Source organism: Nymphaea colorata, chromosome 2 (genome assembly GCF_008831285.2).
Source record: "Nymphaea colorata isolate Beijing-Zhang1983 chromosome 2, ASM883128v2, whole genome shotgun sequence".
Classification (NCBI taxonomy): Eukaryota; Viridiplantae; Streptophyta; class Magnoliopsida; order Nymphaeales; family Nymphaeaceae; genus Nymphaea; species Nymphaea colorata.
In genome coordinates, this window is record NC_045139.1 from 5,960,089 (window position 1) to 5,975,175 (window position 15,087).

Genomic DNA, 15,087 nt, shown 5'->3' on the forward strand with positions numbered 1-15,087 from the left:
AAAAATCAAAGTAGCGGCTCACCTTAGACCAGCCATTAGCCCAACCAGTGCCAAACCGCTTAGAGCATAGGGTTTTTGCTTTGTTATCCCGTTGGTCATTCAGATGCTACCACATGCAATTTTGGGTTGGGTATCTGATTTCCTTTGTTGAATCAATTCATATCCTTAGAGTAACCATATTCAGTTAACATGAGAGTATTTACATGTTGATTTCAAATCCCTTGAAGCAAATCAATAGTCCAATCTGCGTTTGGTTACAGTTTCCACCTCTGGCGCGAGTGGCCACAGAAGCTGAACGGCCGGACCTATTTCCTGAATCAGGTCAAAATCTAGTAGAAAGAAAAATCGACAGCGTCAGGGTGAGACGGTACAACTTTTACACCAAAAAAAAAAAACTTGTGATTTAAACCAGCCTGAGGTACATCCTAATATGAGGTTGATGTGGAGCTTCTTTTGACAATCTATTTTGAAGTTAATTTTTCTCACATTGCTCATGTTGCTATTTAACATTGTTTCAATTTTGACTGTGCATTATATTGTAGCTCTTGGATATCCATTGTCTAGTTTTACAGTCACTTTGCTCTCATTCCTCAACTTGCATGTTGTCTACCTGAGTTCGTCAGAATAAACCCCCATTCGTTGTTTTGAACCATGTTTGCTTATAATGACCTTGTTATGCAAGAGATGGAGCTGTCGGCAGAAGTAGACCAACGAGGTAGTCTCATCGAAAACTATGTGACTCAGTTGAGCTTTGTGTTGTCACGGAAAATGGCAGTCCAATTGCCCTTCAGGTATGGGTAGCAAGGTTTCAACATCGGCTAAAAGAGCAGGAGATACTTAGTCGGAAGTAAGTCCCACGATGACTGTTCTTTGTACAGTTTGCTCATACAATTGTGGGCAATCTGATATATTTCCTTTGTCCAGTTGCCCTTGTTTCTTTGCGATAAAATGTTAATTTGCTCACCGTTTGGTGATATGTATCAATGCAATCTTCTTGTGTCTTACGGCCTTGTAGACGTGAGCATGTTATGTGTGTTTTCTCAATATTATGCACGCAACACTGCGTCAGATGTCAGATGAGATTGTTATGTCAAAGTCTATTCTGTATTCTTCAACATCAAGTTCAACAAGCGTATCTTCAATAGATAAGTTTGAAGCAGAAGAATCACCAACCACAGGCTTTTCTTTTCTTGATGCATGTATCAGGTGCAGTGCATCCCGCCTAGTTTCAACTAACATATGCTCCCTGATCATGTATCTCTCTGTACTATTCAGAGGCGCATGTCTAGCTTCTTTACTTCTTGTGCCTGCTCCTTCCCATTGCTTTGCAGATGAACCTGCCATATATTTCAGTGATCTCTTTGGACCTTGAACCTCTCGCTCTAGTGGAGAAGGAGGGGGCAGGAAGAGGCTAATCGGTGACACAATTGAATTGTTTTCAGAAGACTGATTTGAAGCTCGAGCAGCCAGAACTGGCTGAGGAACAAGTGGCGCAGAACCAATCTTTTGCTTTGCAGGGATTAACCTTGCAGAATTTTAAAACCCGAATAACTCAGACGGCATCCATTCTCAGTTTTGCATACTGCACAAGACTACGTTAACATGGAAAAAACTCTTCCCACTATGATCTGTTAATGCACCGATTCTGAATATGCCCTACCACCATCATAGTTCCATGGTCAACCGCCCCTTAAACGACCAACATAGCATCTCAATTCGACCAAATTATCAACACGAAACTCAAAAACTATGCACAGTCTGCCTTAATTCTGATCATACGTTTAAGATCAATACATCAATATGACATGAACAACAAATCATCTACGGTTTCTCAAACAGAACAAAAAACAAAAAAAAACGAAAAGAATCCACCTCCAATACTTGGATTTCCAAAATTCCAAAACAAAAGGAATCGATAATAGAAAAACTCAGCAGAGGAATGCACAATTAATGGACGAAGTGAAGACTTCTCGCAGTAACCGAGGAACAATTACACAAGTTCAAGGACACGATCAAAGTGGAAACGGTAAATAGATCTCTTATTTATAATTAATTTTTATTTTCTTAATTTGTTTTTAGAAACAAATACAATTTTTAATATTCTTCCCAATTTACAACCAATTTAACCGTTGAATCAATTGATAGGCTGATTTGATTTTCAAAATGATTTCTTTGGAGGGCAAAGAGATGGCAGCAACACATCAGACAAGCCAAACTTGTTGCATCTTGAAACCAAGGTGTCACTTATGGCTATCCAACAAGTTCGGTTCACGAGAAATACAATCCCCTTTCATACACCTAAGACATTGATATCTTGCTTTCATCCAACACTTCCCAACAAGAAGCCTCTAACGCTAACCTTGGCTGTAGGCATCAGTATTCGATAATAGATCAACACAGTGACAATTTTCTAGCAATTTTCTAGGCATCCCAAACGTTATCTTCTGTCTTGTTAGGGTAAGTGCGGAAACAAATTCCTAAAATAAAGATTAAATTTGGAGCTTGCTACCTGATGGGATGGGGAGAAGGGCGAGGCTTCGGCAGCTTAATAAGCATAAAAATGAAATATTCTCTGAAAATAGCAACATCGATTCACTTCACCTCATACTCGATTCACTTCGATTCACTTCACTGCAAGACTAAAAGTTTTCTGGCTGGGACCAGTTAGTACTTCGATGGCAGACTCTGTGGCACAATCTTCGGCTCCATGTTGTAAAAGAATTTGTCATTTGCTATATAAAATAAAGAACAGCAGACACGGGCCAACTTGGCAATTATTGCAAAGCGATAAATGGGTATTGGCTTTTAGGGGTGCAAACGGTTCAGACATAATATGATATTCAAATCCAATTGCAAGTAGTTTGATTGGACAAGAAAATTTACATTATGATTAATGATCAATTGTTGATATAGTAGAAGGTTAAATTTTCACAGGCATCTGAATCCAAATTACATGCAAAAGTTTTGATACAGCTTTCCGTTTTTAAATGTTGGATCCAAAACTAATTCAGACCCATACTGATAATTATGATCCGGACTTAAAAGAAGATCGTATGAACGATTAGTCCCACAAATTAAAAGGCTAGTAATAAACAAAATCTTAGATTTCGTGGCTCTTTCAAAAGTCGATAGCTGTTGCTTAAACTGTAAACCATCCCCAACAGATTTGTAAGCCTAAATTTGCAAAACATAGTTTACAATATTAAAAATGATGTCATTTGCAAAATTTTACTAGAGGATCTCTTTCTCATCTCGGGTCTTTCTATTAATTCGTCTAAATGTCATCTTTTTTTCATTCATGCAGATCTAGCTACAGTATTTCTGAAGTTGTATTTGGAGGTTGTGTTTTTTGGGAGGAGCACAACAACAGGGTGACACCTTATCATCATCGAAGTCCATGGCATGCCTTGTGCAGGAGGATGTCCACTTTGCTATTCAGCTACTGCATCGTCTTTCATCTGCTCCATATATCTGTTCTCTGCCCACAACAACAACAAGTGTATTTCAGTTGGATGCAGTGTGAATGCATCTGTTCAACTTACTCTTCATATTGACCCCAACTTTTGCCCCTAACTAGCTCTCTCTCTCCTCCCCCCTATTGCTTTTACTTATTTGCTCTTGCTTTTTTGCTAATATTTCTCTTTTTGTCATTTTCATTTTTTGTTTTGATATTGCTTGGTAACACCTTATGTGAATTTTCAATTTGTTGGGACCCCACACACACACACACACACACACACACACACACATATATATATATATATATATATATATATATATATATCATAGCGTTTATTATGTAGCTATTAATGTGTTTTTGGAGCAAGACAACGTCAAGGAGGCATGCGGCGACACATAGTTATTTTATAATTACACTAGATTTTCAGAGAGTACAGGAGTCATACATAACACAACCATTTGAAAAATGTAAATTTATTGAAACAGGTTGTAAAACATGTGAAGGTGTCAAATAAAAAACTTTAAATATAACTTCTGATTGTTGCCATGTTATTGCATAATTGTCCTTTTAAACTTGGTGGTAGATCTTACCCTTAATTTTCTTAAAATAATGCGCTTGCATGTATATTGTATAGATACATTATATTTAAAGTTTAAACCATCTTAAAATGCTTCTAAAATTAAGATATGTTTTGCATGTCATCTGTTCTTAATCACTGTTACTTGGAAGTCATGTAGTACACTTGACCACCCTCGGTATGAAATTTTAATCTCATCTGTCTAAAATACAAACTTAAAAAATTGCGTAGCTTACTACATGGTCGTGCAAGTCGGATTATCAATTTTATTAAATAACCAAAAAGTTCCAAAAATATTAGGGAGACACAGAGCGGAGTGGACCCAGAAATTAAAGAACCTGAATCTCCCACTTTCTCTCTCCCTCTGGACTGAGAGGCGGCATCTGGTATTTAAACACGACTCGAGGTAGGCGGAGCAACGTTCTCCCTCTCTGTTTCAGAGAGGCCTTAGCTATGGAGCTGTTCTTCTACCTTCTGTTTGGGTCCCTCTCGGTGGTGGTGGCCGTACTTGAATTGAGCAAGACGAGCAAAGATCGAATTGCCACTACCTCTTCTTTCAATTCGTTCAAGAACAATTACCTCGTCGTCTACTCTTTGATGATGGGTACTCCCATCAATTCCTCCACTTTATCAGTTTTATTTTCCCTTTGCACAAGAAAGGAGAATAACGGATGCTTCTTTTTCTAGATGTTTTTTTTTTTCCTGACTTCGTTCTTGGCCTGTTTTGTGGTTGTGAAATGCACTTGATGGTGCTGGCATTTCCTGGTTAGATCTATGGCTCCACGGAGCACCCATTGAAGTTTCTACCAATTATTTTTTAAAGTTCGTCGTGGACTAAGATTTGGGGTTTCGTGAGGTTGGATCCGGACTTCTGGTGGCATCTTTTGTTTCTGGCGAAAATGTGATGATTTTAATGTGTTAGGGGAGTAGATTCCTTCGTTGCTGTCTTTGGTACGAAGAATTCATTTTTATTATTTAGTGTTGCTTTAAGTGGTGTAGATCTCATCTCTGCGGCTTGTTGGCCGTATCAAATTTTGGTTGATCTATCAGCCATGGTTATCATTCTGCTGCTTCTACAAGGGAGGAGGGGGGAGGGGGGGAGAGAGAAGAAGTAAAATGGGTACCAGTTACTATTGTAGAACATGTTACTGTAATTCTTGTTTATTTTGTATTATGTTGTACAGTTGCAATGATCCTTACCTACGTGAAGTAATTTTTATATTCTCTTTCGGACTTTATGGTTCTTAGGATTGTCATTCTGCCCTTGGGAACTATCTGTGTTTGGGAGGTGGAAATTTCTGAATTGGATTTGCTTACGGTCCTTGTGTTGCGACTTACAGAATTGATGGTATTTATCTTGTAGTCTATGACCCACCCTGGGATTAACTAGTTCGTCATGTTTGTTGGAATCTTTGTATCTTAGAAAAATATTTAAATGACTTACACGGTTTAGTCACACAAGCAACTGGATATGTGGTTCCTGTAAATTGACCATGTACAGAAGCTCCATGGAACACAACGCATTAGCCATTAAGGGGATTTTGATTGCGTATATTGTTTTCCTTTTTCTCTTGACTGAATGTTGGGCATGCTTTGTTCGGTATCTTTTGTAATTCCTATTTATGCTCAGTTCTTTTCAGTTTGATCTGATGATAGTTCTCTCTTAATAGTTAATACTATGTGTCTTTTGCGATTAATTCATCTGCTATTCATGCATCAATGTTGCCTGAAAAAAGTATGGTTTCTTGTCTTCCTTACCCTGACATTAAGGGTGGGGTGAAGAAACAAAACTTAGGTTCTTCTGTGAATTGCTATAGATCTTCCTTGAATGATCAATAACATTAGATTGTTATGAGAATTTCATGGTTAAATATTTTCTTTGCTCATTGCAGCTGGAGACTGGCTTCAGGGGCCGTATGTTTACTATCTTTATAGTCAATATGGTTTCGGAAAGGGGGATATTGGACGTTTATTCATTGCTGGTTTTGGTTCTTCTATGTTGTTTGGAACGATTGTTGGATCCTTGGCTGACAAGCAGTGAGTTCTCTCTTCCAATGATTGTTCATCTGTTCTTCTAGCCTTTTTTTACTCTCCCTCTCTCTCTCTCTCTCTCTCTCTCTCTCTCTCTCTCTCTCTCTCTCTCTCTCTCTCTCTCTCTCTCTGTGTGTGTGTGTGTGTGTGTGTGAGTGTGTGTGTGTGGGGTGACCAAGTAATTGGTTTGATGTGCAGAGGACGAAAAAGGGCTTGTATAACCTACTGCGTAACCTACATCCTTAGTTGTATCACGAAGCACTCTCCCCAATACAAAGTTTTGATGTTGGGGCGTATATTAGGAGGGATTGCTACTTCTCTGCTGTTTTCAGCATTTGAGTCATGGCTTGTTGCTGAGCATTTTAAGGTTAGTTTTCTCAGCTGCATAAGAAAGTTTTTCTAGGTTGATGTCATTCTTGCTATTATTATTCAACTGCTAACAACCCCTCTTTGGATAAAGCCGTTGGTCTCTGTTTCCTTTGCTGAGGGAAAGATTTTATGTATGCTAAATTCCTTAGGTGTATTGCTTCAAGTTCATCCCAGAGATAGTTGAACTTTTTTGTGTAGCTGAACACTCAGGGTGAGTCGGTTTTGCCCTTCCTTTAGAGTATCGTTGACCTTTCTTTCTTTGGCGTGTGCAAAAAAAAATTCTCTGTTTCTTGATCCTGGCATGCTAAGCAATTCTTGAAATTGAAGTGTTGTCTAAGTACATGTTACTATGTTAGACAGGATAGAGATACATATACTATGGTCGGGATGGAAGGAATAATCTTTCCATAAGTTGTAGATATCCATGATTACTTGTTGATAAAATGCAATTCTTTTGACTAGTGAAGACTCGAAGACAAAGTTTTCTGCGTTGTTTTGTCTGCCTTTTGTTTGGTGGTCTAAATTTTGAAGTTGTGACATTTTTTGAATGCTTTCCTGTACAGAGGGGATTTGAACCACAGTGGCTCTCATTGACATTCTCCAAGGCAATATTTCTTGGAAATGGTCTGGTTGCCATAATCTCTGGCTTATTTGCAAACACACTTGCTGATACTTTGTCCTTTGGTCCTGTTGCTCCTTTTGATGCTGCTGCATGCTTTCTTGCAATTGGAATGGCTATTATCCTGTCATCTTGGACTGAAAACTATGGAGATCCCTCAGAGAGCAAGGACTTACTTACCCAGTTCAAGGGAGCTGCAGTGGCAATTGCTTCTGGTGAGAACGAGAGGGAGAGGGAGAGGGAGAGGGAGAGGGAGAGGGAGAGTTTTTGAATTTGATGGCCTTTTGTTTACTTAATCATGTTATTTTATTTGCCTAGATGAGAGAATTGCTTTGCTGGGTGCCATACAGTCCTTGTTTGAGGGCTCCATGTACACTTTTGTATTCCTTTGGACACCTGCCCTAAGTCCAAATGAAGAAGAAATTCCTCATGGTTTCATTTTTGCTACCTTCATGTTGTCTTCTATGTTGGGAAGCTCTATTGCTTCGAGGCTGATGGCTCGGGTATCCTTGAAAGTGGAAGGTTACATGCAAATTATTTTTCTCATCTCAGCATCCACATTCCTGCTTCCAATTCTCACCACGGTATGACCATAAATCTTCTTCAGTAATTCTCAAGTTCCTTTCTACTTAGTTTTGACCAATAACCGGATGTGAATAACCTGAAACAGTTTTTGGTAGCACCTTCAAATGTAAGAGGTGGAAGCATGTCGTATGCTGGTTGTCTTCAGCTCTTTGGATTCTGTATATTTGAGGCATGTGTCGGCATATTTTGGCCATCTATTATGAAAATGAGGTCTCAATACATCCCTGAAGAAGCCAGAAGCACAATTATGAACTTTTTCCGCATTCCTCTCAACATTTTTGTGTGCATTGTCCTTTACAATGTAAGAAACCGTTTTGCCTATCATTCATATAATGCTAATATTTCATTCTTCAAATGCTAATCTGTGATTCGTGCATGCTATTTAAAGGTTAATGCATTCCCCATCACTGTCATGTTCGGTATGTGTTCAATTTTCCTCTTCATGGCATCAATACTACAAAGGCGACTCATGTTTGTTGCAGAGCTTCACAAGCAAAGTAAGTTGTCATTGCTCTTTGCAAAAAGGAAAAAAAAAACTGTCTTGCTGTAGCTATTCTACTACTCTTATGGTAACTGATTGAGCTGTTTCTTTCTTCATAGAACCACAAGATGGTTGGTCAGCAATTAAAGAAAGGAATCCAGAACAAGAGCCTCTAAACATTTGAAGTTACAGCCTGAGGTGGTCAGATATAAAAAAATGTGGCTATTTGGTCAGATAAAAATATGGCTATGTTCCTGAAACTGATAGATTCAGCAAATCATTTCTAGCTTTTTGTTCAGCACCGTTATTCTAAAGAACGAAAAAAGGATGCATGGTTGCAGCAGAATAATGACATTGTCATGCGGAAACCTGACTGAACCGGAACTCGAAGACTTTCTACAGGCACTTATGGAGGTTCTGCAACTTGATATATAGATGAAAATGTGACGGGTGAACTTAGCTGCACAAGTCTACACATAGGTGGTTTTGTAATTTTGAATTTTGTTGAACAGAGCAAGATCAGTATAGGTTTCTCAGCATTCTACATTTAATTCTTTTCTCTGTTCTTTTGTTTAACGTGAATTTTGTGAGCACACAAGTGATATGATTTTTGTGTAGTGGATGGGGACAAAAAATCAACTATTATTTTGACTCTACATTGTAACTATCCTATCTTAACTAAGAAAATATATTTGATTTTCAGTTATTATTGTCTATGATTAATGACCTTTGAGGTAAACCAACAAGTTTTCTGGATATGTCAACCTCACCAACTCTGAAGGTGTTTGTTTACCCTTGCTCCATTCTGATTTCTGGATGTCTCGGCACCTAAACCTGAGATTCCCTCTCCTTACCATCAGGTAACTCTTAAGTTGTGATGGAGGATGAACTCTCCTGTAATTGAATTCTAGACTCCAAGACTTCCACTTGAAAGGCTTATAACCTCCTAAGAAGGTCTGTATGTCCCTTGTGGCTGTGGGTTATAACTTAGTATTACAAAATGATTGAAAGCTGCTAAATTCTCTGCAAACTTAGATCACCATTAGATGGGCTTGGTGAAAAGACGCATCATCTTCCTTTTGACAACTCCATATCTAACCACTAATGCATCTTTTTCGAAGTGAAAAATAACTTTACTTCACGAAGATTTTTTTTGCGTGCCGAAACCGGGTTTTTCATATATATGTGAAGAGAGAAAAGCGGTTCTCATCCAGTTTTGCATTGATTACGATCTACATGTTAGGTTAATTTTTTTGCTATTTACGTAAAGAATCGTCTGTACCATATCATGGAATTATGACTTCTTCGATGAATTGGTGGACCATTGATTTTTCATGCAATGAAAAACAGATAAAATCATGAATTCTCCATAATCTACCATGTGTTTCTGATTATACAAGTTGTGGATTCCAAATCTAAGAATGTAATCAACGAAATATTTTTGTCGTTACGAAATGAGTGACGGTAGCATTTGCACACTATAGCTTCCTTTGGACTCATTTACCCCCTTCACACACATGCAAAATCGTGCACACATGCAAATACTGGAGCAACCTTGTATTTAAAGCCAGTCCATTCCAATAGTACAGTATGATTTGCTTACTGAAGAAGCAGCTTAACATTAGGTGCTTCAAATTAAAATTAAATTTCAAAGAGTGCCAATAGCAATACATAATGTAGTGAATACACATTCAGGCATGAGCTTGAAGGCTTGAAGCAAAATTCATGGGTCATTATACACCTTTGGTTCAATCTGTTCAATAGAAATGGAATCAATTGGATTAATAAACAATATCAATACAAACAATACGTCAAAGTGGAGCAGCTGTCTGGACAAATCAATTCCCACTAGAAACCTATTCGTATTGCAATGAATCAATGATGCCTACCATTGTGACGCACAAACAAATAAAGAAACTTGTTAATTTACATGAAAGAGGCCTCTGCTCTGTTCCTCTACAACAATCTGCTTCTCTTTGTGTTGCACATTGCAACTTCCAGATCTCCAACAAAGAACAGGATCTTGTCTAGAAGACCTAACTTCGGTTCATGTCCTTCTGCAGGTTCCTCAGCAACAGGCCACATGCTGCGAGATGCCTTTTCTTCCTTCTTTCCTATTATTGAACCCAAGTGGCGTTGGATCACACCTTGGTGAACTATGTAATAGTCAGAGCCTTCCCTGATGATTTTTAGTCCCCTAAAAAAGGAAAACATTGGACAGTAAGACTCTTTGCATGGTCAGCTGATTGTGTGGTGTGTGCGCCTGGGTGCAAGTACACATTCATGTGCACTTGCAGGTGCACAATGACCTGATGTTCATTGCCCCATCATTTCCTTCACAGAGATTGCCGGCAATTTATATGAGCTGCATTGTTACCACACCATAACTGGAAAACCATTAAAAAAGCAAGAAATGATATTGGGAAACAGCACAATACTATCACTAAACTTCACATATTTATTTACGAATTTTTTATTTTTTCTTGTAACTTTTACATCTTAGAACGTTTTCTCCTTTTCTGTTGTTTTTTCATAAACTTTACTTTTCTGTTTTCTGTTGTGAGATTTATTAAAAAACCTATACTCTCTTGAGTTATTGTGACGTATAACAAAAACAATATCTTCTGGACTGGTGTCTCTGCGTGTGTGCGTGGATTCTTTCATAGAGTGGGTGACTGCTTCACGATGTGATTTTTCAAATTTCATTTTTTGCTGCTATAATACATAATTTCAGAATATGAAAGTAAACATCCTTAAAAACTTATGTCCAATAACGGCAGGTGTCATGACCGACAATCACTGGCTGAGAAACTACAGCTGGAATTCCCCAACCTATGAGTTCTCTACTTGTACCCAAGTAGTCACCACTGAACTGGAAAGGAAAATTTCTTACAATCCAACTCGATCGCAGCGATCCTGGACTTCGTAGACATCTTTCCATGACTTGGTGCCGACAGGTCCATAAAACTCAGCACTGCTTTTTCCCCAGCGCTTCTTAAAAAGGTTGTGCCACAAAAGGTTCTGCGAAGCCACGCTCCTCCAATTCCTGCAAACTGGTTGATATTACAGGACTTTTAAATGCTTGAATGTAGAATTTATAGATTTAACTTGAATAATCTATGAAAGTTTCTTTCAGAGTAGATGAATGCAATCACAAGTACCATCAGAACTGTTGACAGGAAACAAAAGGATGGGAATGAAGGAGCTCATATCCTCTTCCCGCAGACACAGTAAACCATTTTATGGAGGTAAAAAGAATGATAAACCAAAAGACGTTCTTAGAAGTCTGAATTCAGATGCTTGCCCGCCAGCCATATTATGCATGTGTTGTGTTGGAGTCCAGTGTGATACAGTAATCAGTATTGCAGTTCTGATCACTTGCCTTTTATGGGCACATTCTTTAGAAAATCACATCCCAAATCTTCATTAAAAACTTTAAGAGGGATACTAACAAATTCACAGAAATGCAGGTCATACACCGTCCTAAACATATCATTAAACACTACTATCTGTGGAATATATATAGAATGAATTGGGGTTTTGGTTTAAGGGCATATGGAGATTCTCATTTGTGGAAGTACCTCTATTGCTAACAATACCAAATCAAGACCTTTTCTTGTCAGTTATTGTGAGCTCAATCCTAGTGAAAAAAAAAGTCCAAACCAGATCCTCAACATTCAATCCTCTAGGATCAAAGTTCTCTATGAAAGTCACCTTTGCAAAGAGTAACATGCAGAAAATCTTAGTTCCATTGAAAGCTTAGTCCCATTTCTTTTGCAGTTTTAGTGACACCAACACAATATTCCTACTAAAACAAGAATATAAGTAGAGGAAACCTCACAACAAGTCATATTTCAGATAAGTTTACCGTAACAAGAACTCCAGATTTACAAGGAGTGATAGAAAAACAGATTACGGTGCCCTGGTGTATCTCTAGCAATCAATATTAGTAAAACAGAAATTCCTCTGCACAACCTTAACATAAAAAGAAACTAATTTTCCAATTGCCATAGTTAAAATATACCATCATGAGTTTGTTAGTGGGAAGAATACTGGACTCAAAAAAAGTGATATAAGCAGGTAACTCCTTGGGCTTGTGTCTTTGGATAAAGTTCATTCCAACATCATTTCATGTTAACAAGATGCTGTGCGTGTCCTGATAACCTTCAATGTATAAGGAACCCCCATTTCAGCCAGCAGCCAGTACCTGAAACAACAACCTAGACACGCCATGCAGGATTTCATACTATAACCTTTCTGTATTAGATTCGTGAACATAACTGCTTCTCATACTGTCAAGTAACATACACGCTGAAAAAGGAAGAGAAAAGAGGGTTCCTGAAGGAAACTCAATCAGCATTCAGACGGTATTTCTTCCTGTAACATCTTATTTTTCTAGTTTCCCTTCTACAACTTCATTTAAATTTTCCTTTCCTTTTCACTAGCTTCCTAAAGTCCTTTTTTTGGATTCTTAAAGTAAATCGAACTAAGAACCCAAAAGCATCCAATTAACTACAGAGAAGGAGGTTATGAGAGGGTGAAGTTTTCGTTAAACTGAGGTATATGGAGGATCTAAGAGCTTCAGTTCCTTAACATAGAACAGTCTCTCCTGCAATATAACTGAACTCGACATACGAAATAAGAGCAGAATTCTCTTGACACAGACAGTAAGTATGAATCAACTGGTTTGACCAATAAATTACAAACAGTAAGATCTGTCTCATGTCAAATGTCAATCAGAATCACAAAGATCCAGTACCGTGGCAAAAGTCGATCACAGCCTCATCAAACTAACTACCATTTTCAAGTAAACCGACCCATCATCGTTTCCTCTTTGACTCAAAGCTAAAGAGCTACACATTACCCATCAATTTCCCAATTGTTGATCTGACGGACATTCAGTTTCCCACTTGAAGCAACGAGACAGAAGCAAAGCCAACAACCATTTCTCAGATAATTGTATCTACCTTACAATTCCTTCTTTCGAGACCAAACAAGAGAATTCTTCAAATTGTCATCTAAATTCCTTGTGCCCCTTCAGAATTCTAGGCCAAAATGAACCACTTCCTCCCTTGAAGCGGAAAGCGATTAAACGAGACAAAATTTCAAGGTCTCAGCAAGGAAGCATTCAACCAGATGCACACATAAACTGAAGAACTACATAAAGCGAAGCAGAAAATTTACCCGTTGTGGATCGATCCAATGACACGAACTGGAAGCAACGAACAAAACAACTAAGAATTAGATAAAGAAAAGAAGAGACTTGACCTTGTTGAGCAATCGCTAGATGTTGGTGGTCCAGTAGGAGGAAGATTTTCTGATAGATCTCGATCGGTAGTTTTTCCATCGTCCAAAGAAGGATCCGAGGGAAAATTCTTCTCCAAATTCTCTGAGTTGCTTCATCAAGGAGAGACACCTGCCGTTTACTTTTTACTCTTTTTTCTCTCCATGTGGCAACTTTGCTTTCACAGATTGGCGGAGCCTTTGTTGGCAGCTGCCACGTGTTCAGCAGCTGTCCCCATAAACCTTATTACGCCGTTCTTGAGCCATGGCGACTTCTTCTGCCAAATTCTGAGCGTCCATATGAAATCCACTCTCTTGCTGTCATTTCATTCAGATTTTTTTTCTCTCAATAGTCTGATACATATATCAGACTATTTTCATCTGCGTGCTCCCGATGTCCCTTTATATTAATTAGTTTAATTCATCAGATAGCTGCCAAAAGTTATCGACCTTTTTTCATCCAAAATTTCTAGACATTAAAATTGACTACTAAAAATTGTTGTAACATAATCTTCAATAATGACTACTTTAAGTCCTTTCAAGAGTCTTAAAATATTTTGATATCAAAAGTAAAACCCGGCCTCATGTACCGCGTCAAAATCGAAGTTGGTTCACAACCAAAAGAAACTATACTTAATTAGCACGAAATATGAGTATATAAACCCCTTATGAATTCTCAAAATTTTTAATCTAAATTTCAAGTGTTTTTACACATGTGGGGTATCATAACAATATATTCCCTATCTGAATCTTCGCTCAGCCTTTGGTTCTGTTCTGCCATGGGGTTCCCTTTGGCCTAATTCTAAGAAGGATTGAATTTTAATTTGCTGTATCCAAAGACATGCCTATATTTACATACGACATGAAGCACCGGATTATGATGGATCTGATCGGCCCAAAAAACCTCCAATTTAAAAGATCTGTGTTAGAAAAAGAGAAGAGGGAAATCATAGACAAAACGTTATTAATGTTTTCACAATATTGTCACTGATACTGATAACAATCACAGAACGCTGTAATTGGATGCTATGTAGCCATTGCATTATGTCAGCGTATTCTTGGTTCACATAAAATGACAGAAAAATAAAATGGGTTCTTATTCGGGCCTTAAACACATCATTTTCAGACCTATATATGAATTGCTCACTCTTTTTACCTGCATCAAGTGTCCAATCTTATACTAAAGTGAAGATGGGCATTAGGGGTGAACACAAGCCGAGTAGAGCTCGAGTTCAGTCAGCTCGAGCTTCGAGCTCGAGCTCAGCTCGACTAATGAAACCTCGAGTTTCACTCGGCTCGAGCTCCTCAGCAGGTACGTGTTGAGCTCGAGCTCGACTCGGCAGTTACGTGTTGAGCTCGAGGTCGACAAACTCGTTTGAATAGAATTAATATTCATTGTTATGTGTTGAGCTCAGGCTCGACTTGATTAAGGTTCAACAAACTCGTAAACTAGTTTGAATATATCGACTTGATTAAGGTTCAAGCTCAATTTGGTACTTACTTTTTTGAGCTCGAACTCAACTTTATTATTTGAACGAGTTGACTCATGAATTCGAGCTCGACTCGTTAAGCAAATGACTCAGCTCGAACTTATTCACGAGCCGAGCATTAACGAGTCGAGCTTGAGTAGCTCGACTCGTTGTTTGCCCTAATGAACATGTCAAATAGATCTGAGAGGCAAA

At 38.3% G+C, this 15,087-nt stretch overlaps 2 protein-coding genes across 2 annotated transcripts; one reads left to right on the forward strand and one right to left on the reverse strand.

Moving 5' to 3' along the window:
- Positions 1-4,394: 4,394 nt before the first annotated feature.
- LOC116246666 (uncharacterized) lies at positions 4,395-8,828 on the forward strand. Its single transcript, XM_031618480.2, has 8 exons — positions 4,395-4,641; positions 5,930-6,074; positions 6,267-6,435; positions 7,001-7,271; positions 7,375-7,640; positions 7,727-7,942; positions 8,030-8,138; positions 8,242-8,828. The coding sequence occupies exons 1-8, from the start codon at positions 4,491-4,493 to the stop codon at positions 8,304-8,306; spliced, it is 1,392 nt and encodes a 463-aa protein (XP_031474340.1). The 5' UTR covers positions 4,395-4,490; the 3' UTR covers positions 8,307-8,828.
- A 1,050-nt stretch (positions 8,829-9,878) lies between these two features.
- LOC116248823 (uncharacterized) lies at positions 9,879-13,738 on the reverse strand. The gene is made up of 3 exons (XM_031621814.2): positions 13,391-13,738; positions 11,016-11,175; positions 9,879-10,319 (listed from the first exon to the last, which is right to left on the reverse strand). The coding sequence occupies exons 1-3, from the start codon at positions 13,467-13,469 to the stop codon at positions 10,079-10,081; spliced, it is 480 nt and encodes a 159-aa protein (XP_031477674.1). The 5' UTR covers positions 13,470-13,738; the 3' UTR covers positions 9,879-10,078.
- Between the last annotated feature and the right edge of the window lie 1,349 nt (positions 13,739-15,087).